The sequence below is a fragment of the Siniperca chuatsi genome, linkage group LG7 (genome assembly GCF_020085105.1).
Source record: "Siniperca chuatsi isolate FFG_IHB_CAS linkage group LG7, ASM2008510v1, whole genome shotgun sequence".
Taxonomy (NCBI): Eukaryota; Metazoa; Chordata; class Actinopteri; order Centrarchiformes; family Sinipercidae; genus Siniperca; species Siniperca chuatsi.
Window position 1 is genome coordinate 7,693,664 of NC_058048.1, and position 22,299 is coordinate 7,715,962.

The 22,299-nt window shown below is 40.9% G+C and overlaps 1 protein-coding gene and 1 long non-coding RNA gene across 2 annotated transcripts in view; one reads left to right on the plus strand and one right to left on the minus strand.

Moving 5' to 3' along the window:
• Positions 1-223: 223 nt before the first annotated feature.
• Positions 224-4,819, plus strand: LOC122878491. Its single transcript, XR_006378498.1, has 3 exons — positions 224-293; positions 622-695; positions 4,703-4,819. It is a non-coding gene; the product is annotated as an uncharacterized LOC122878491 (long non-coding RNA).
• Positions 4,820-5,440: 621 nt separating this feature from the next.
• Positions 5,441-22,299, minus strand: part of LOC122878492 (gap junction delta-2 protein) — a 32,761-nt gene continuing 15,902 nt past the window's right edge. Inside the window, exon 2 of the mRNA XM_044201297.1 lies at positions 5,441-12,509. Within this exon, the coding sequence (XP_044057232.1) occupies positions 11,660-12,509 (850 nt within the window). The 3' untranslated portion in view covers positions 5,441-11,659. The remainder of the gene's footprint in view (positions 12,510-22,299) is intronic.

Below are 22,299 nucleotides of genomic sequence, written 5' to 3' on the forward strand. Positions count from 1 at the left end.
GCAGACAATTGCTCGTGTAAGGGTGAAAAATAGTTAGTATTCATCAAATTAGCATTAAATTAGGATTTAATTATCCTAAATAATGGAGTTAAGCTGAGGCATCCATGTTAGTTTACTTTTCGGACTATTAATTAATGTTTAGTCTGATATATCGTAGCTTAGTACAAATACAAGATGAGGCATGAGTATTTAGCCTATCAAGTTGTTATGGCTAATGTGTTAGCAAACACCTGCATTCCTACACATGTGGCAACAACAACGTGGGGAGTCCGCTTTTTGGTCACCTGTTGAATGTAAGTACAATATTTACTTGAGTACTAAGCTAATACTGGTTTAGTTTGTCAACTCCTGAGAATAAATGTCTGCTTTTGCATGCTAACTTTGCCGTGGTTGCTAACAGGCTATCTTCTCATAGACTGTTTAGCTTATTTGAGCTCATTTGTTGGCAGTAGCCGTCCAAAGTGGTTTTGTTTTAAGAGTGCAACTAATGATAGAGCTAAAGCGGTTATTGGTTCTTAGTATCGCCCCAACACACCACAAAGTCATTTAATTCAATGTTAACATTGACAACAAAAAAATATGTTAGCTCAGCTGTGTTTGCTGCTGTTCTTTTTTGTACAGCAAACCACTAGCTAGCTGAGAGATGCCCAGTTCACAGACTTTGAAGCCTCAGCTAACATCATGAATCACTGTTGGTGAGTAACTAGTAATGATCTTTATTTATAAAGCACCTTTCAAAAACTCTTCCAAACTCTTCCTATCAGAAGTGTTACTTCAGAAGGCTTTTCTTCCTTTAACAACACAAAATATTTATAAGAAGAGATACTGTAACATTTCCAACAGTAATACTGTATGTATATGGTACTGTTTACTATTAGCTGTGTGACGTGTGAGGTTTATGTCAGTTTCACCCTTAGTATGTGATGTGTGTGATCTCACGTAATAGCTATATGTTGTATAAATTGCGTGTGTGAGTATGAAGTGACAGGGACTGTGGCTCAGTGGGGCTTGAGGAGCTAGTCAGACATCGCCTGGACACCGTGTCATGCCACTGAGGGCCTGCCAACTGACCTGTTTGTGTGTGTGTGTGTGTGTGTGTGTGTGTTTGAGAGAGAGTATGAACCCTTCATGTGAGGTTCCACGATGCTCCTGCCAATCCTCTATTTTGTGCTTGTGTGTGTATGTGTGTGTTTCATGTTCTTATATTCCTGTCGGGACTTAAACATGAATGCACACCTGCACACTGAATGCACACTGCCCACAAAAATTGAGGTCCCCATGGGGAGAGACTGCTTTTTGAGGGTTAGGACTTAGTTTTAGGGTACTGGTTACAATTAGGTTAAGTTTATGGTTAGGGTAAGGGTTAAGGTTAGGCATTTAGTTGTGATGGTTAAGGTTAGGGTAAGGTGCTAGGGAAAGCATCATGTCAATGACTGTCCCCCACAGAGATAGTGAAACAAACATGTGTGTGTGTGTGTGCACGTGCTGGTAATGCCTGTGTTTTTGTGCTGGCGGTCAAGGAGGGCGCCTGGGAGGACTGGTGTTTGATTGGCGCGTGCTGCCGCGATCTGCTCCTTCCTCTTAGCGTACGCATCACTTCCTCTCACCCTGCCCAGAGCTACTGCCTTGCCGTCTCACAATCACTCTGACACGATTTCATCTCTTCTCCTTATTTTTTCTTTGTCTTTGTCTTTGTCTTCTTGTGACTTACTGTCCTTCTTACTTTGTCTTTTCGATGTCTTACTATTCAGTCTTTGTTTAAGTGCCTCCTGCATCTCTGCTCCCATTTCACTCTTTATTTTCTTTTTACTTTTTCCACTTAGCCTTGTTTTTCTATCTTTCTTTCCATTTTAGTTCCACTATCATAGTGCTCCTTTCCCCCCTAGTCTTTGTCCATTTGTCTCTCTCTGCTCTCACTCTTAACTCTCAAAAGGCCACTTTTGTTTTAACAACTTGACAGCCAGTTCATCATCGTCAATGAAGCATTTCTTCGCCTCTTGCTCCCTGTTTCTCTCCCCTTCAACCCCTTGAATTTCTCCCTCTCCCTCCCTAACCTCTTTCTCTTTCCATATCTGCTCTGTATTAAAACCTAAAGCAACCCCCTTCCTCCTCCTCCCTCTTTTCTTCACCCTCTTCCTCTCCTCCTCCTCAGCTGCTCTCCCTGAAGACAGAGCAGATGCAGCCAGGCAGAACAGCCAGCATGTTCCCATGTTCTCTTACTCCAGCTCTACGGCTGCAGCAGCCCTCTTAAACCTCTCAATTTCTCTCTCTGTCACCCCCTTTTTCACACTCATACCTCATTTTCCTCAGCACACATGTTTTTTTGCATCCTCATTGTCTTTCTTACTTTTTAATTTCTCTTGTCTTCTAAATTTCCATCATCTTCTCTCTCCTTTTCCTTCCTTCCGTCCTTGCACTGGTCTTCTCCTCTGCCTCGTTTCTCTTGCCTCCAGGCTTTATCCTTGGTCTTTGCATGTCCTCTATCCCCTTTCCCTGCTAAACATTGCTCGAGACCATTCCTGTTTCTTTCTTCCTCAAGCCCTCTTCTCTAACCTCATTTCCCCCTGTGTTTCTACCATTAACAATATGGCTTCTCGGCTTCCACCCTCTTTCTCCCCGTCTTTGCTTCCTTTCTGCTCAGCATCGAACCAACTCCACCAATCCTCCTCTTTGCTCTACTCAGTTTTTATTTACTCCTTGATTCTCATCATCTCCTCTTCCTCCTCTTTTCTTGTGCAGTTTTTATCAGTGTCAAAATTGGGTTCATGATTATGCTAATGACTTCCTTGCCTCTTTACTTTGCCCACAGCCCTGTCGCATCATGTACAGCAGCATTTTGAGGGGCAGTGGCTGAGTAAAAAATCTCGTGGTGTGTATCTGCATAGCCAAGTGGTTTAAGATCTTGTCAGTTTGCTGAGTAAAAATGTAAAAGATGTGGTTATAGTTATATATTTTATATTTATGATTCTTGACCTGCAGTGCTTGCTTTATCTTTCTTTATATTTCTGTTTATTGCTTTGCACCAAAATACCAAAACAACTTCATTGTATGTGTAAATCTACTTGGCAATAAAGCTGATTCTGATTCTGATCCCCTCTCATTGTTCTGTCTGTCGAGACACTGGTTTGAGCTCAGAATTGGCTGGTGTGCATAGATTACCTCATCCACAAATTCATTTTAGTCAAAAATGTTGTTGTTACAAATGCTTTTGTGATGAGTTCTAACAGGTACAAAACGCTGACCACATAATCAAACACAAATATAGCTGCGTTCAATGCGCTCTACAGTAATTAAGTGATATGTGGAACCAATTAAGAAACAGCCACAGATAGTTTCAGACAAACACACAAACCAGTTATAACTGCTGAGTAAATCACCTACTTAAAGTCCCCCTCCACTTTAAATCGTGGTTCGCTTATAGTTTTTTCACATGGATGTTTGAGCTTCTCTGTGCAGAGTTTGACATTAGAAGGTTGTTTTCACATTCAACTGGGAAAGGGGAAAGTTTCTTTGTGCTCACCTTAAATCTCAGCTTAACGTGTGTTCGCAACAGCTTAATTTGTGACATCACAGCTAGTTTGGTGTGATGTGAAAACTTCAGTGCACATACACTTGAAATGGACTTTACAGTGAAGCTGGATACATCTTGTGTCCAGCAGTTCAACTTTTTAAATGAACCATACAGTATATTCATGGATTTTTGATTTTTCAATGAGGAAGAAGACGTACATGTACCTTTAAAAATCTTTTTACTAGGTAATCGAACGTTGTATTTTTATACGTGTTTAAAAAGTCTGGAGTTGATCTTTAATAATAAAGAACAACTGACAAATGACAAAACATTTTGCTCCAAGGTCTACACTAATTACTAGCATTCAACCGCATCTCATGGTTTTCATCAGCGGGTGGAGTTTGCTCAGTTGTCATGACAGTTTATGCTCAACTGACAACATTTTCATTCACACACAACTCAGTCACTGATGGAAAGGAACACTGATAGTGAAGACAAATATTTCATTACATAATTATTGTCAAGCAACAACAGCAGCAACTGCTTCATGAATTAACTTGTTAACCCTCAACAGAAGCTTGTTAAGACATAATAAAAAAATATACTTATGCAACAGTACTGTAGATCTGACTACAATCCTATACAGGTTAAGAGTTCACAGTGATTATCCACACATGGTGAGATTTTAGCATTCACGCTGCTCTAAGCTTATAGAAATTCTCAAGAAAGTAAATCAAGAAGTCTTTGTGTGGATGAGGTGCAGACCCCCTGAACCATGAACTAAGGTCCTGCTTCTATTATCATGAGGCTGTGTTGATGAATGAGGAGGCTGCATGCAGAGGCACACAGGGTGATTTAACCGCTGCCTGGTGTATCGATCCCTATGGGACAAAGGCGGTTTTTGGTAGGTAAGGATGATGAGTAATGATGGTGATGATGAAGGCTGCTGCAGTAATGATAATGCTATAGATGATGCAGCCAGGGTGATCGATGGCTTCGATAATGATTTTGTGAGGAGAAATTATTCCTTTGTCCTTCTTTGTGTGTGTGTGTGTGTGTGTGTGTGTGTGGTTGCATGTCATGAAAAGTGAAGGTGCTGGAAATGTTAAAGGATAAGAGGGCAATGATGATGAGGAGGATGATGATGGTAAATATGAATCCTGTGTGTGTGTATGTGTATGTGTGTTTCAGGAAGTGACGCTGAGCAGCGAGCCATCTGTCGGCAGATTAATCCTGGCTGTGCTTAGAGATATTACCGGCTGGCTTATCACCGTGGCAACAAGCCTTCAATCCCAGTCCAGCGCTGCCACCATGTGACCTTGCTGAGGAAGGTGGGTGGGGGTTGGACACACACATGCACGTGGGCACACACACATACACACAACATGCACACACCAAAACACACAGAGGTTTGATAATATGATGCATACATGCATATAAAGTATTTTGTTAGCACACACACACTGCATGCACATAAACTGTTTATTCAATGAGAGGGTTTAAGAGAAAATATGACTGTGCACTCTCTTTCACACACACACACACACACACACACACACACATTTCCTCTCCTCTCATCAGTGCCATGGTCTAAAGGTTTTAATCCTGCTGAAAGGTTTCAGTGTCACCTATTGAGTTCAGAAATGTCATTATGCCAACCAGCTGGGCTGCACGCAGCGTTCTGCAAATATTGTTTTCAGGCGACTATATATAGACCTGTAACAATATGAATTGCAGCCACCTTTGTTCGGTTTCCATCACACCACAGAATGCTTTTTTAGTTCCTAAATCCCATCACTCCCACATGCCCAAAAATCCACCCGCTCACGTTTTCTATACACACACATCACATTGTACAGGAACCAACACACGCACACATATTGCATGAACACGCGCTTACAGGTCATAAATCAGCAGGCACGAGGCCAGTTCAGGCTTGATGTAACATTCAAGGTTTTATTCAGTCTTTACATACAGTACACCAGTCAGAAATATACAGTGAACCTTCAACGAAGGTCCGTCAGCTACACAGAGTGTGTTTGAGTGTTTGTTTCATCGTTCCTGTTTTTAGTCCATGCTTTTATATCCATACAGATGTCACAGTAGAAGCTATGCTCAAGAATGACAAGTTTCTAGGGTCTACGATATTTAACTGTTTTCCCTTTCTGATCCCTTAAATATTGATTACCACTATAGATGCCAAATATTGGCTAAACTTGACATTGCTCCCCCACTCCCCTGACACGTCACCGTTCAGGTTTCATCCCTCTCACTGTAACATCAGCTTCTCACACACTTTACAGACACACGTCTTGACATAAAGGTGACCTGGTGTCTGACCATGAGGGGATGGTCTTGGAGCAGAAGTGGAAAGGTGAGAGGTGAACCACAGGTATGCTCTTCCTCTGCCCCACTTGTTCATGATGCCCCTGTTTCCAATTAAAACTCTCTAAATCAACAATCGGGTCATAATCTCACATCCACAACCTCGCTGCCAGTAGGTGGTTGCAGTGGTGGTGAGAGAGACATACATGGGGGCTATTTGGTAAAATCTGGATGGTGGTTTAAATTCCCCTCTGCCTAGATCTGCCACTCAGTGTAATTAGATGAAGTAATCACGATTGATATCATGACAGATTAGTGAGAGGCTGAGAGGTCCTTCTCTGAACCCTGAAATGGTTATAATCCAGCCCGCAGGACAGCAGCACCAGTACCAGACAGGGCTGTGGGGGGAAGAGGGAGCATTTTATTTCAGAATGAAATGAAAATTGAAGCTGAACATCTGGATAAAAGGAGCTTTATAACATACATTTTTTTCATTCAATTAAAAAGTATAAACCTTTTCATTTGAAAAAAGATGTCTAATTTTCAATTTAAATGCAATAATGATCACCTAATTGAATACATATGAATGTGGTTAATCCTGGCCCATGAGTGCACATTGTACTCTTTCTAAGAAGTAATGTGCCAAGTCAAGTTTGAAATCTCTTTCGTTTTTAAATTTATGGCTTTTCAGTTTGTAATAAGTAAGAAGCCCTTGAATGTATAGAGGGGACTTGCTCAAGGGCCACCGATCAGATCTTCTGATTGGCTACATAATGTGGTTACTAAATTAATCTAAGGTCCTTTTGGCAGCATTATAAAGAGTAATGTAGTTAATGAATGAAACAGCTCAATTATATGCTGCAGTCCTGAGGAATAAAATGTGTTTGCTACTGTTCTGCAGTACAAAGATAGTGGAGAGTTTCATGAAAATGATATCATTACCTGCTGTAGGCTTTTGTGGACATGCCCGTTTGTTAGTAACAGTCAAGAGTAACAGCTTGATTTTTAAGGAGACCTGCATCGCTATGACCTGTGGTATGTGGGGCAGTATTGTGCTAAAGACAAGGGAATGTATCTGAATTAATGTTTTTGGTAAAGAGTCCAACCTCAATAGCACCAACAGGTAAATAATCAGGCTTGAAGACAATTTTCTAGGGTGGGCTTTACAGTACAAGGTAAGATGACATGTTGTAATACCATTTCTATAAAAGCGTTCTTGTGAGTTAACGTAGAAATAGCATTTTTACTAGAAAAGATTGGTGTAAAAGATCAGCATGGTTTCCTTTCCTGAGTCTGCTTTCATGTACTGTACCCCAGTAAGTTGTCCATAAGGAGTTTCACTGAGGATTTAACCATATTTAACACATAAAGAGGCTGTAAATTGCAGGTTAATTACATGTTGTGCTGGGGACTAAACCCTGGAATGTTCTGGCGTCTGACATCTCATAGTGCCAGTCTTTAGCCTGTATGCTTATATTCCTGTGTACCCTGTGTTTACAGTAGATCATTTGACTGATTGGCTTTTAAATCAAAACATCTTCTACAACAGATTATAAAGGTATATATCATGTGCAAATTTCTTAGTAAGTAGAAGATTTACTGTATGCAGTGGTTTTCAGAATATTTTGGGAGTTGAAACTGAGACTGATAAACTGTAATAGGAAGTTTTAACATCACTGAGTTGGTATTGTCTTGCCTGGCTCTGTAACGTCTGAAGAACTGGATTATTAATATACACACACTTGGCATCAAGACATAATAGCTTTGCTCCATAGTTTGGACTAAAAAAAGTCTTTCTTTAAAGATTTTGTTGAAGAAAACATAGACTCATGCTTATTCTAGCCATTACACATGCAGTTAAAAAATTACTGAAATTTTGCATATCACTTTGGCAAGGGAGGAAATATAATGTATTTTTTCTGCTAGTCTTATATTTCAACATTCTACCCTTGATTTTACACATTGAAAAAAAACAACTTTTGTTCCTTTACATAGAAAAAAACATCTTTCTTTTTTTGATATGTCACTGCACGAAAAGAGCAACAGACAACAAAATGAATCCACAAGTCAAAAAGATAAGCAAATGAGAAAAAAGAAGTTGCATAATTCATTTCACATTGACAAATAGAAAAGAAGACTGTGGAGAGTAGTGGACTGTTGGAAGAACTGGGGCCTGCCTTTACTTGGTGGTGTACCCACTGACTGTATAATTGTAGGAGTCGTGAGTCACTAATAACTACTGGATAAATGTAAACCGAAGAAAACCAGGACACATTTATGGCCCTGTACGTCCTCTACGTCTATGTGTTTCTGACCTGAAGGAAACCAGACATAACAACAGAATCCATAACAATTGAACTCAAGCTGCTGTTCTCACATTCAGATTTGCTTGTTTTTCCTAGAATGAACGTAATGTATGTTCAGCATGTTTGCATCTACTGTTCACTAAAAATAGGCCTCACACAAGCATTGACCTGTGCTCTGCGGAGATTAGATCAGGGCTGTACTACACAGTGACTGTCCAGCAGGAGCTGCGTATAGTACAGGACATTGGCTTGGCCTTTAAGCTTAAGGTCAGCGTTTAAGCCTTCACTAGAAGCAGTCTCAGTAACTGAGGGAAGCCATAACTCAACCTCTATTATTAGGCATTCTGGCGTGCCCTCTCACTGTATTTGTCCTTCTGCATACAGTAGACTGCACCGATCCCACTGAGCCTCATGGAGAGAGGAGTCTAAATCTGGGGATAATGACCAGTAAGAGTTACTGTCGTGTCATGTCAAGGTATTTCCAGAGCAGCTACAATGGTATTTGATGACAAATATTTTTCTCCTTAAAAAAACTAAAAAGCTGCTCCTAAAATGAGGACAGTGTAATTGCAATTGGGTGTATTTCATTTTGCTTTGTTTTTGGTTAAGAAAATGTAAAGTAATATTCTTTCTCTACCTGGGGATCACATCTGGGGTTTTATATGGTGCTGACGCAACACATTTTCCTTTTAATTACCCTCAGCATAATGACCTAGGAGTTGTTCAAAGGCATTGTGGGACATCACCAATCAAAGTACAAGCAGATAAGGCAAGTTGAAGGAAAGTAGATACAACAAAAAATTAAATTACAGAGCTTTTTACAAAGAGATTTTCTTCACATTTTCAACAATTAGCGCTGCAATCTAGTGGTAAAAGTTTAATAGGGAACAAAAAATATATACTGTAGCTGCAATTTAGTATAACATGTCTGCCATGTGGCTAATGTGTTCATGCAAAGTGTCATACAAACGCTGTGTGAGAGCAGATTTAGTGCATGGGTGGCCCCTGTAAGAATCAAACCCCCAAATGTGGCAGTGCTAAGCAACTGCAGTGTTGAGCTACATAAGGCCATTCAGTTTGCCGTGGTAGGTAAGATTCTTAATCAGCACACCTAAATGCCATGGCTAAAGCACAGACCACTGACCTGCTACAGGATGTTGAGACTGGGTTTAAGATGCATTTGTGGATTTTTCCTCAGTTAGCTGATAACCAACAATGTCACTGTACTTAAACACTCCAATGTCTTGGTCTCTGCAACAGGATCAGTGAACATGAAGTGATTTAAACAGACAAAATTTGAGTTTGGCATGAACTGCTTTGTGCTTATGTCTGCTTGTCCCAGTCACCCAAGCCTCCTCCACATAGGAGGGTGACACCATGCTGGTCCAATGTGTTTCTGTGTGTGTGTTCATGTCAGTTAAATAATTAAATTCTCTTTTAAAGTATACCACATCTAGTCCACTGAACTGTCCCTAGGTCTGGTTTCACAGGCCTGCAGTGTGATAGCTCCCTGTTTTAAATTATGCACTTGTGTATGTGTGAGTGTGTTCAAAGACACAGCCTTAATCCCAACATGAGTTCCTTCAGTCTGCCACTCTCCCACTCGGCTGCATTAATCAAGGTGCAACGCTCTCTGTCGTCTTTATCTTTTTTTTTCATGTCATTCTTTTCTCTTACAAGGCATGCATGTTGAAATCCAGTCAGGAACGAAATGCAAAATGAAAACCACTGAGATTCAAAAACACAACTGTCCCTAGAGAGTTACTACTCATGATTAATCATTCAAGAAACATTGTGTCATGTAAACATGCCTTTTTCAAATGGCTCAGAGGCCTTAATTGCATGAAGCTGTGCAGCTAATTTTGGAGAAAACCAGGGCTCTCTGTAGAAAACACAGAAAGATGTTATGTTTAACTGCATTGTTCTACATTTTGAATGCAGTTAAGATACCATTGCAATGAAGATTTCCTAAACAGTAGCAAATAAAAAATCAGCTGCACAGCCTCAGTGCTTTTCAAAACAAACCTCACAAACTTGTCCCTTCCCACCCCATACATGCCATTAATCAGTTCCATCAGTGAGAAATGCTTTAAACTAAACGAAAATGAAAAAAAGACAGACAGTTTATACAACAACAACATGATGTCCCAACCAACCCGTCCGCAAAGTTAAATAAAACTATTTGGATATATTCTAAATGGATAAATAATATTACCGTGATATACTCTATGTAACTTTTCAACAATAATTAAATATCTCAAGGATGGCACCATCGCTTTCTCAAAAAAAAAAATCATAACTCATGGTGATATATTTTATAAAATTTGTTTAAAGTTGTAATAAAGTGATCTGTTCCCCTCCTCTACAAGCTCCCATTCCCTTTCTCTCTTCTCCTCTCTTTCTGTCTCTCAGCACACTGGAATGCTGGAAGGAGGGAAGTTTAGTTTGTGCTCTAGGAGAGACTGACATTTACATGGTGTTTGTCCATTTGTTCATTAGTTCCTCTCCAAAGTTTATGCAGGAGAGTAGCGAGAGTCATTACTGTCATCCGAAGCCCCTGGGGTCTATATAGCTGCCAACCGCGGAGCCGAGAGAGCGAGAGATAGGGGAGAGGAAGGAAAAAAAGCGTTTATGGTACTCGCTGTGTTTGTGTTAAAATCATCTTTTGCCAAGAGACAAAACATAAACAGCATCAGTCTTTTTCTCTTGGTTTTGTCTTGTGACGATGTTCCAACAGAGGCGAGGCTGACACTGATCAGAGGCAGCTCTTTCTCTCTTGGCTTCGGTCTACCTTGAGTCTCCTACTCGGGTACATCATATGTTTTCCCATAGTTTGATGTCTCCCACCTACTTTCTCTCAAAAACTCAACTTCGTTCTCTAGAGTTCGTCATGGCTATGACAGTTCTTCCGTTCCTGTTTTAATGACTTTGCTGCTCATCCTCCCTGTCCCATCCCGTATCCTGTCCTCCCTTCTTCATTGAAGCTGACACAGTCCAGAAGAAAAGCACCATGGGATGCATCAAACACCGCCGTCATCTTGCAATATCCCCAAAGAATACAAAACAGCCTCTCATCTGTTCTCCTCTCCCTTCCCCTCTTCTTCTCATCTCTAGTCCTTCCCTCTCCGGCTCCTTGAGGATTTAATTCCTCACTTTAAAAGAAATGAGGGGTAGGGGAGAAGGTAATTAGGTAAAAAAAAAGACAAAAGTATATAAAATGGCAGTTGGAATATCCCCCCATGAGACTAAAATGTGTTCATCATGTTCATTTGCAGAACATAACTTTTTGTCCTCTTTTATCCTCTCTCTATGCTTTTAAATTGTCTTCTCTCTACTCTTGACTCTCAAAGTCATAGAGCTTGAGGTTTGGTCTTTTTTACATTCTGTTTCATTCCATCATCACAGAGGAGGGGTCATCTTGTTTGACCTCCACACCATCTTCATTAAATTAAAATGATAATTAATTAATTCTCTCTCTTGCACATTCATTCCACTCCTCTTTTTCTTCTCTTCATCATCAGACGTAGGCTGATTCGCTGGACTGTGTGCGTCCCAGGTTGGGCGGCTGGGACAGATGAGCCATGTCCTTCTTCCTGATCTCACAGATAGACTTCCTGCGGGCCTGGACGCCCCTGATGGCGGCCTTGATCTTGCGCCAGCCCAGATGGTTGAGCTCGGCCAGGTTGAGCACTACGCAGATGCCGCTCACTGCAAACATGAACACCAGGAAAACCGTTTTTTCCGTGGGGCGGGACACGTAGCACTCCACCTCCTTTAGACATGGGTAGCGGTCACACTCGAAAATCCCAGGCACACTAAAGCCGTAAAGGAAGTATTGGCCCGCCAAGAAGCCAATCTCCAGTGCGTTTCTGAACACCACCTGAATGATGTAAAAGCGGGAGATCCCTTCTTGCCGGCGAACCTTGGAGCTCTTCCCATGGGTGAGGCCCCGCGGGGCGTTGGGAATCTCCTTCACCTCCAGGCAGTCGGGTTCTTCCTTCCCTCCTCCGCCATCACCGCCATGTTGAACTAGAATTCCATTAATGTTGCGGAGCTTTCGTGCCCCTTCCCTTCCCCCGTAGTCCCTCTCCATTATGGGGTAGAGAAAGGAGTAGCGCCGGTCTTTCTGCTTGGCCGACTGGTGGACGGAGTAGGTGATGAAGCAGAGGCTGGGCGTGCACACCAGTATGATCTGGAAGACCCAGTAGCGGATGTGGGAAATGGGGAAGGCCTTGTCGTAGCAGGCCTGGTTGCAGCCCGGCTGCAGAGTGTTACAGATGAACATGGTCTGCTCGTCCTCGTACACTGTCTCCCCCACAATTGCCACGATCAGGATACGGAAGATCACCACTACTGTTAGCAGGATCCTAGAGGAGAAAGAGAGAGATAACTGGGGTTAATAGTCAGAGACGCACAGTGATTTACTGTGTCAGGAAAGATGAGATGTCCTGAGATATTCTTCCCAGCAGAGGTTCTACAGATGTGCTGAGTATAAGAGGACAGTGCGAGAAAGCAGAAAAGATGAATAGCAGAGATAATAGAGCCCAAAAAGGATGATAAAGCCTAAAGTCGGGGAATGGAGAGCCAGAGAGTCCAAAATGGAGGAAGCTTTTGTAGCTTACTACAATGGACAGAACAATAGTTTGCAGACATTTATGAGATAGAGGTCAATGGTACAAATACTTCCATGTGTCATATTAGCAACCAAGCTAACTTGCTAACTGACAGCTAACGCTAGTCAACTGACAGTTAGCGAGCTAGCTGGCTCGGGGAGCATTTCCCCCTCTTCAATCACTGTTAATTTAATGAAATTATATACAATTCTGAGAGCAAAATGCCACCAGGGAGTAAAAATTACAGTACAGAGAAAATAGAGAGCAGCTCAGAGAGCTGTTTTGACTGACTAGTGTTAGCATGTTTCTGACTTGCTAGCAAGTTAGCTGTTCGCATGTTTCACATAGACGTACAGATGAATATCACTGTACCACTTACCACAGATATGAGCGGTCCTTAATAATAAGTATCTGCAACATTACAAATATATCATAGTAAAACGTATATCCATCCATCAACTATTTTCATGAGATGCATATAACCTTTCAAACAAATGACAAAAGAGAAAGGTAAAATACTGTATGGAGGAACTGGACTGTAGGCAAGAGTAACAAAGAAGTTAAAGGGAATTGCACATCAACACTTGCCTTAAAAACTGTACATAAAAGGGCAGGAGAATTAAGAAGTAAATACAGGAGAAATCTGATAAAGGATACAAAGTATGAATTTAAAAAAAGTCAGAATCAAGGTTGAGAGGAGTGATTTGAAATTGAAATTGAAATCAGAGCCGGGAGCTTCAGGAAGGACTTTAAACTCCATAATCAGAAAAGAGAAGTGAGAGAGAAGGCACAGAGGCAGAGAAAAGAGAAAAAATCTGTACTAATGATGGACAAGGACATTGTTTCTCTGTTAAGTCACTCTTCCACCTGATAAGAACCAGAGAAGAATAGTTCTCTAAATCTCATTTAACAGCCAAAGTAAACACTCCAGGAGAAGAACAGTTATGAGTGGAGCCTTGATGTGTCGTCAGTGTTAATAACTCACAGCCTGTTTGTTATCTGTGGTTCAAGACGTTGTTTGTGTGTGTGTGTGTGTGTGTGTGTGTTTTGTGAGGGTGTTTACAGGTAAAAAAGACATGAGATGACACATCTTGTCTAATTTTGGTGTCTTCTGCATCATTAGGGTCAGTTACCATGGCAACCTCAGATTAGACTCACTTAAATTGGACCTGTGATTAGTTTCTACACACATCCAAACACACGCGCAATCATACAGAGTAATCTCTCCGTTGTTGACTTTGTTATAAACAATACAGGTACTGTCTCTGCTTTCACTGCCCTAGCAACAGGTGAGACTGAGGTGAACCTTCTTTGCAGATTAGGTGCTATTTCTGTGTTGGTGTGGTGAGACAGAGATTATTGTTGATGAAATGGGGTTCACTTCAATTCACTCTGTGTGCGTGCGTGTGTGCATGTTAATGTGTGTCTATCTAAGCATATGCTTAGATGTGCTGACCTGGCACATCTGTACACTTAGTGTGTCTCTGTGCTTCATGATGTTAGACACACACAGCTGATGGACTACAGGTTTCTATTCCTCCTCCCTGTTCTGTTTCCTTTTTTGCAGACATCTCTCTCTTTGTTCTTTTCTTACTTTATTCATCCCTCATTTATTTTTCAGATCTAAGACCAAGCAAGCACTTTAGATAGCAGGCTTTTTGTAGTCTGTGCAAGTGCTGTTGGTTGTCTCACACTGTAATCTGTGACTAAACAAACTCTGGAACAAGGCTGCAGACTGCAGACAGGCCTGGACGTTGCTGTTAATCTGTTGATTGATTGCTGACTTGTAGGTTAGTCCCACAGATATGATGGAGTTCAAACCGAGTTCTGCATATTGTAAGATCAACTCTCACTATTCACCACCATTTATGATAATGATAATCCCATAAAAAACAGTATGACAAAGCGCTGTCATTACTTCATATGAAGCCAGAGTACACACCATTACAGAGCCCATCAAAACCTGACCTCATTACATTTATCATGGATTTATGGATTTTTTGTGCATACAAGTCAATAGATGGTGACATATAAAAATGGCTATGGAGACATTGCTGATGGGAAGTACAGCATGCTGAAGGAAGAGCAATTAATTCCTGTGCATAAAACAGAGCATTCAAATTTAAAGAGACAAAGCTTCACAACAAACATACTGTAAGCATCTTTCAGACTTTACACGGCTCAAGTGTGAATAAAGGCAGTGACATTGCCAGTATGCAATTTTTGCGTGTATGACGTTGTTCTGTATGAAGTGAAAACAAAACACAAGAGACTAGGAGGTGACACTTTAAATGCTGCCCCTTGAGCACAGAAAACATTTCAAAGGGGTAGATTGACTCTAAAGTGAGATTTCTGCAAGCTGCACCAGCCACATTACTACCCTAATGCAGTAAACAAAACACCTTGTTCATTATACATAATTTACTACATTTCGTAATCTCATGTGCCAGATGCCAAATATTAGATTAGATTAGATTCAACTTTATTGTCATTACACATGCACAAGTACAACGCAATGAAATGCAGTTTAGGTCTAACCAGAAGTGCAATAAGCAAGTGCAGGATATAAAGTGTAGAGCAGTATAATGAAAATATTTACAAGTGATACAATAGACATTATATACAGATGGCAGGAAAACACTGCATAAATGCAAAAACTGGAGAGACACTGAGCCTTGCGATGTACACACGCCGCCATCTTCACTAGAGCATTGCAGCTGTAATGATAATTGTCCAGTCATGTTTGAACAGTGAACCTTTGTATTAAATGCAGTATGTGTAAAAGACAGAATGCCATTACTTTAAAAGATAAGTCCAACATTGTCACAGATTCCATGTCTGACAGGGAATGTAGTTGCTGGCAACATTGCCACATAAGGGCAGATACATCACTGAATCTTGAGGGCACACACATACACATTCACACTCACGTATCTGTTATCGAGTTATGTTCCCTTTTGCAAAGAAATCATTGTAAAGCATTGTACATTGCAGCATTGGCTTATTTCATAGTTTGATTGTGTTTTTTTATTATGTAAATGGCTGGATAAAGATTGTAATGGACAACACAGAGTTTGATAGTAAAATATGATTTAGCAATCTAAAAACTCCCAACATCAGTTTTAGTCTCAGTCCCTCATGCTTCTTGCAAGACTGATTTACACAGGGACATTTCTCATCCCCTTTCACTGACAGCAGTAGACAGCTTTCCATTTAAAATCCCACCACAACCTCACCCATTTCAACTGCAACTCTCCTTCAAGATAAGTCTGGATTTATTAGATAAAATCAACAAGAGACAGTAGCTGTCACTTGAATTTACCTCAAGCCAGTCCACTGTATTTCATAGAACGAGTACTATTTGTGTACAATCAGAATAGATTTATCAAATCAAACTCAATTAGAAAATCTGTTTATCTGGACGCTATTGTGGCTGGACACTAGATCCAGGGGGAGGCCCGTGCCACTGCACCTTAGATGTTGGCAGATAATCATTAGATGGCATTTGGCTGTCTGACGGGAAATCTACCAATCGCACAGTGGCATTACCAGTGTTGTGTGGCGCAGATGTGGAGTCGAAGGGCAGAGTTAATCCTTTCCAGAGTCTGACGGCGTGCGGTTCACATGTACCTCTCATCAAAATGACAGGTCATCAGCGATGACCTCCAAAATGAAAAATAAAAAGACTTATTGCCAATCTGCCTACCTGTGATCATCTGGCATGTGGAGGGGGAGAGAAGCAGGGAGAGAGAAAAAAATAATGCTAAAAAAATGAAATGCTTTTACCCTTGTAGTGACTCCATTAAGAAGCTTAGTGAGCAGAGAATTCACAATACAAGAGTGAGAGAGTATTGCATTAAATGTGCACATGTGGCACACATATCCATGCAACAAAACACCATCCAGACAGTGAGTAGAGACTGTTCAAAACGAACTGAGTGCTGCCAGAAGATGTCAAATTGCTGTTCAAGATTAATTAGTTCCAGACGGATAAAAAGATTATAAAGTCACCAAAAAACCCAGTGTGGCTCGGACATCTTCTCCTTAAATTAAAAGAGAAACCTGCCAGTGCTGGGAGTGCGAGAGATAGAGGGGGATAGTAAGGAAAACCAGCAATGGAGGAAAATCTCATCATAGAGAATGAATTATATAATAGCTTCCACACGCAAACCCACTGCTGTAATCTGTGGCTTGGCCAAGGGAGGATTCTTGCATTAGTTTTTTTTTTTTTGTTAATGCCATCGAATAGGTTTAGATTAGCGTACGCCATACAGCAACCCCCACCTGTTTTTTCTCTCCTCTTGAGAGCATCATTCTTTCTTTTTTCTTTCTTTCATTATCACTCCCAGGGCTCCTGCTGTGACCTTTATCTCTCTCTGTGATTCCCCCCCCCGTCAAGAATAATCTCTAGATTATGTTTGTAGTTTTCTATGAAGAGCCTCCTTTCTCTGTGATCAGTTAGAGGAGGCATTTTCCCACTAAAACAGAAAATACTGTACCAAAACTCATCGAATGCACTCTCTAATTGGCTCTGCACACTCATACTGTGGAAAAGCTGCACATTCACTTCGTTGTGCAGAATTATTAACACTACTTTGCATCAAAGTCAAGCAAAAATGCCCCCAAAAAAAAAAATGCTGGTTGCAGCTTCTCAAATGTGTGATTCATTGTTCATTCATTCATTGTTAATTGAATACTTTGGGGTTTTGGACTGTTGGTTAGACAAAACAAGCAATTTGAAAACGTCTACTTGGGCTCTCAGATTTTTGATGGGACTCTTTTACTATTTTATTTATGACTGTATTAAACGTTTCATCGATTAAAAAACAAATTAAATTAACCAATAATGAAGATAATCATCAATTCAGCCCTATGTTGTAGACATATGCTTCAAACATGGCAGACATATTAGCACATATCTCAACACACACACAGCCTCTGTTCCTGGCAGACAGTGTTTGTTGTTCCCTTTGAGTAATATGTTGCCTGTGTTACCAAACAGGCGGTGGTGATTATGCAAAAATATTATGCCAATACAACTCCAAAACGTCTCTTCTCCTCCAGCAAATGTGTGTCCCCAACCCGCCGTCTTTCTCTTTTTCGCCTCCTCGTTATCAGACGTGGAGATCTTGAACTCTCATGACGGACGTACAGTTAATTGTCAAAAATAAAATGTGTACAGTAATGGGAAAAATAATCATAGTTTCTGCATCTGATGGGAGAAATCTACTTCCATCTGCCCCCTCAATATGCATGCACACACATGCACACAAAATGCCTTATTCAACTTCCAAAGAAATTGAAATGCCATTCACAGTGCAGCTCCCTTTAGGTTTAATTTGAGTCTCTTTTAATGAAACCTTCAACACTGTTTACATGGCAACTGGAGAGGATGAGCTGCATAAATATAGAAGTAGAGGTGAGGTTAGAGTTGTGTGTAGCTCAGTAGGTAGAGCAGGAGTTGAATTTTAGGGGGTTAGTGAGGCAAAGCATATGAAAAATGCACGCACTTATGAGGCACTTTGGAGTATCGTGTCCACTGAAAAGTACACAGTCTTCATTGAGATGTGGACGAAGGAGATAACAGAAGAAGAAAATAAACCAGGAGAAGAAAGCAAAAATGTGAGAGGATAATGAGGAAGACAAGGCAAAGGACTGGAAATAACTGGGATCGATAAGGAGTGTAAGGTTTTTGAGAGATTGGAAGATGTGGCGGGGGAGATAAAAAGAAGAGGGAAGAATTAGAGAAGGGTTGAGGAAGAGCGGCCGTGGTTCCTTTAGACAGAAACCTGATACAGCCCCCCCTTGTCCTTTTCCTCCCATCTCTCCTCCCTCCCTCTCACCCTTCAATCTCCCCTCCACTCAACTTCTCTCTGCTAGTTACCACGGCAACAGGCAAGGGGCAGAAAACGAAGGGAGATGAAGAGAGAGCGACGTGTGCTGATGAGAAGCTAAGTCAACTAAAGAACAGCATGTTTCTGCTGAGGAGGGGAGCAGATTTGTTGCACCAGTTAGAGCGTGGCTTAGGTGCCTCAAAGAGCTTGATGCTAGTTTATTTTACACAAAAGCCTGAAGAAGAGTTCACTGAAAAAACAAATTATGCCAGTAAGGCAAACCAAATCATGCTACTGTGTAGAAGCTGCTTAGAAGATAATTCAGTGAGGGAAACGAGAATATTATTGGCACCCTTTTAGAGTAAAGAAACTCAGCCTCTACTGTTGTTCAGAAGCCATCAAGAAGAAAAGATGGTGATCTAAATGGATAACAGAAACCATTTTAAAATATGGATACAGAGTTGCAAAATTGAATTTCTGGTTCTAACAAAATTGCTAAAATTTGTGGGGGGTTTTCAGTTTATGGAATGGAATCGTGAAAAGAGCAGCTCTTGGCTCTGTCTCTGCAGGATTAGGAGTCTGTTAGCTGCTCTGGACTGTGGTTTTAAGTCCAATGTTATGGCTGACCTGCTAATCTTTTTTTCAGAGCCTCACCTTTATCCTCCATCAATACCTGTTCCCTCACTGTTTAGCTCTGCCTTTTCTCTGCACCGCTCCCTTCCCCCGTTCTACGCTTCCATACCTGCTGCAGCTTTGTTTCTACTATAACCTAAGTATAACCTGTATCTCTCTTTATTTTACCCCTCAGTTCCTGTCTCTGAAATATTCACCATTCAGCCTCCCATCTTGTGTTTCACAACCTCTGATTTGTATGCCGCTTGCTCAGCCCGATAATCAGACTGAATTGCCATTTCACTTCAAGTCAGAGGTCTGGGACCAGGCTAGCATCTCACTGTGGTTACACACCAAATGCAATTTCATGAATTTCATGACCTCTTTTCAGAGGTCAGCACATCTAACCCTGTGAGCACAGCACGATGAGATTGTGATGGCAATGTGAGGAAGACGTGCTATGTAAAAAGTTGCAGCAAATTCTAATGTTATGCAATTAAGCAGGATGGGCAGTTACTTTCGGGCAAAAATATCTCTCTCTCAAACTGACTTTAATTATTTGACCCATCACTAGAGGGAAAGAGGAAATTGACAGAGACTGTTGGTCTTCCAGGTGAGTAATATTACTTGAAGTAGCCTATAATCTTTTAGCTCCTGACTTTGGTTATACTAGTATCAAATCACATCCTCATAACTGTAAACACCTAGCTAGTTAGCTAGCTAGTTGTTTACAGTTATGAGTAGAACATAATAAATAAAATAAAAATTAAATCATGATGTATATACAACCTATGTTTACATTTTCCAAGCTTGTGGTTGCGCAAAGGCAGAAGCAGCATGTTACACTGTTACTCTGCAAAACCTCTTTAACTGGAATTCTGCTTCTCAGGGCTGCAGATAGGCGAACGTGCACAGGGGTCGCTCAGATACATTCATGTGTGTGTTTCTTTTCTTTCTATGTAATAAGTTTGCATTTGTTTTCCTGTCCCTGATCCAGACAGTTGAATCAACTTGCTTGACGCGCAGGTCCGCACAACGCATAGTTGAGATTTGAGAGGTGGATGCATCGGCTACGGTTACCCATAACACCCTTCTCTTTGTAGGTTTGCAGAGAGGTTTCTTCAGAGCAGCATAATTCCAGCTTTAGGGAGGAGATTCAGGTGGGTGGTTTTACACATGACTTGTCTTCTGTCTCTAACCTTAGGCAACAAAACCTTTAGTTGTGGTGTAGATTTAGTTAGCTAAACCTAACTAAACCTTAACTCGTTTTTGTCACAAGCAGTACCTTCATACATCAGTATATAGTGACAAACAATGTCATTCAGCCGACACAGGGGCCAGATTAGAAAACGCTCATATGGGCCATTTTGGATAGCACTGACAAATGGACCTTTTTGTCATTTAAGTATGTTAAATTCTTATAAAATACCCAAATACCAACAATGACTTGGCAGTATGAGGCACCACACAATGTGCAGCAATGTTTTGCCATCAGTGTTAGCAGTGATTTGGGAAAGCCCCTCCCCAGTCAATCCATCTCTGTGTTTACTCCAACCTTTATCCTGCCTCTCTTCTCCTTATTTCTTTTTTCCCTCTTAATGTTTTGACTTTATGTCTTTCTTGTATGTCAAATACAACCTACCAGCAGCTCTGACAAATCTAATCCTGTCACATCAAATATGGACAGACACTTGTCACACTCTCTCTCTCTTAGTCTGTGTATTCCTTTGCCAAGGTTTATCAATAGCCCATAGTTCACAGCGGGTCACCTGGCACCAAGCTGTATCCAACCTCACACGGGAGCCCTCAGAGAGAGAGGCAGAGGCACACACACACACACACACATACACACACACCCAGAAGGGATGTTCCGGTGGCAGAAGGAGTGAGGGGGCTGCACTCTCTCCTACTGGCCACCCACTAAAGATACACACAAATACATGCACTGACACACACACACACACACACACACACACACACACACACACACACACACACACACACACACACACACACACACACAAACACATCGACACTCACTATCACACTCAAATTTTATGACCATACACAGTGTGTGCTTTTATTGCATACACAGAAACAGAGAATGAATTCTCTAAGGACACCTCTCTATGCACGTGTGCACACATGCATTTTAATCTTCCAGCTGTTGCAGGGCGTCACAAAGCCGATTGTGTTTGACATTGCCGGGTGTTAGTTCCATCCTCTCAGGAGAAGATGAAGATGAATTTTTATCATACCAACCAGTAAAAATAGTTTTACCATTGTTTAGCCTGGGAGCCTTTGATCTCCTAGCAGGTGGCTTCAGAGGCTCTCAGGATTAGTTTGGTTCAGTTCAGGTAAATCAGTGACAGTATGTACCAATGTATTCAATGAGCAGTATATAAAAAAGCACCATAAAACAAATAATCCCAGGAGAACACATTTTTCACATGTACAGTATATGCAGTGGTGTAAGTCATTTTACTCCAGTACTGTTCAATTTTGAGGTACTTGCACTTTACTTGAGTATTTCCATTTTATGCTACTTAATAATTCTACTCCATAATTTCACAGGGAAATTCTGTACTTTCTACTCCACTACATTTTTTTGACAACTTTGCTCACAGGATACTTTTCAGATGAAAATTTTGCATTAAAAACATATGATAAGCTTAGATAAATGTCTAGTTTGCGTTCCTTGCTTCAGATGTCTATTAGTTGTTTGCAGACCCCATAGAGTTATCTCGTGACCCTTTGGAAGGGGCCTGACACCGAGGTTGGGAAACAATGGACTCAACTTCAACTGTATATAAAGCAGTTAAATTAGCTCCACATCGACCAACTATAACAGTAATATCAAACTTGTGCATTGATGCAACAGTATTAATAATCTAATAATGTAATAATGTAATAATATGTCAGTCACAGGGGCCAATTTTCTGAACAAACTAGTACTTTACGTAAACTGATAACTGATAATACCTCTGTGACTTAAGTAGGATTTTAAATGCAGGACTGGGAAGAAAGGGAAATGATCTTTTAGCATTATTATTTTATTATTTTCCTTACAAAGATAATGTTGTGTTACAATACTGAAT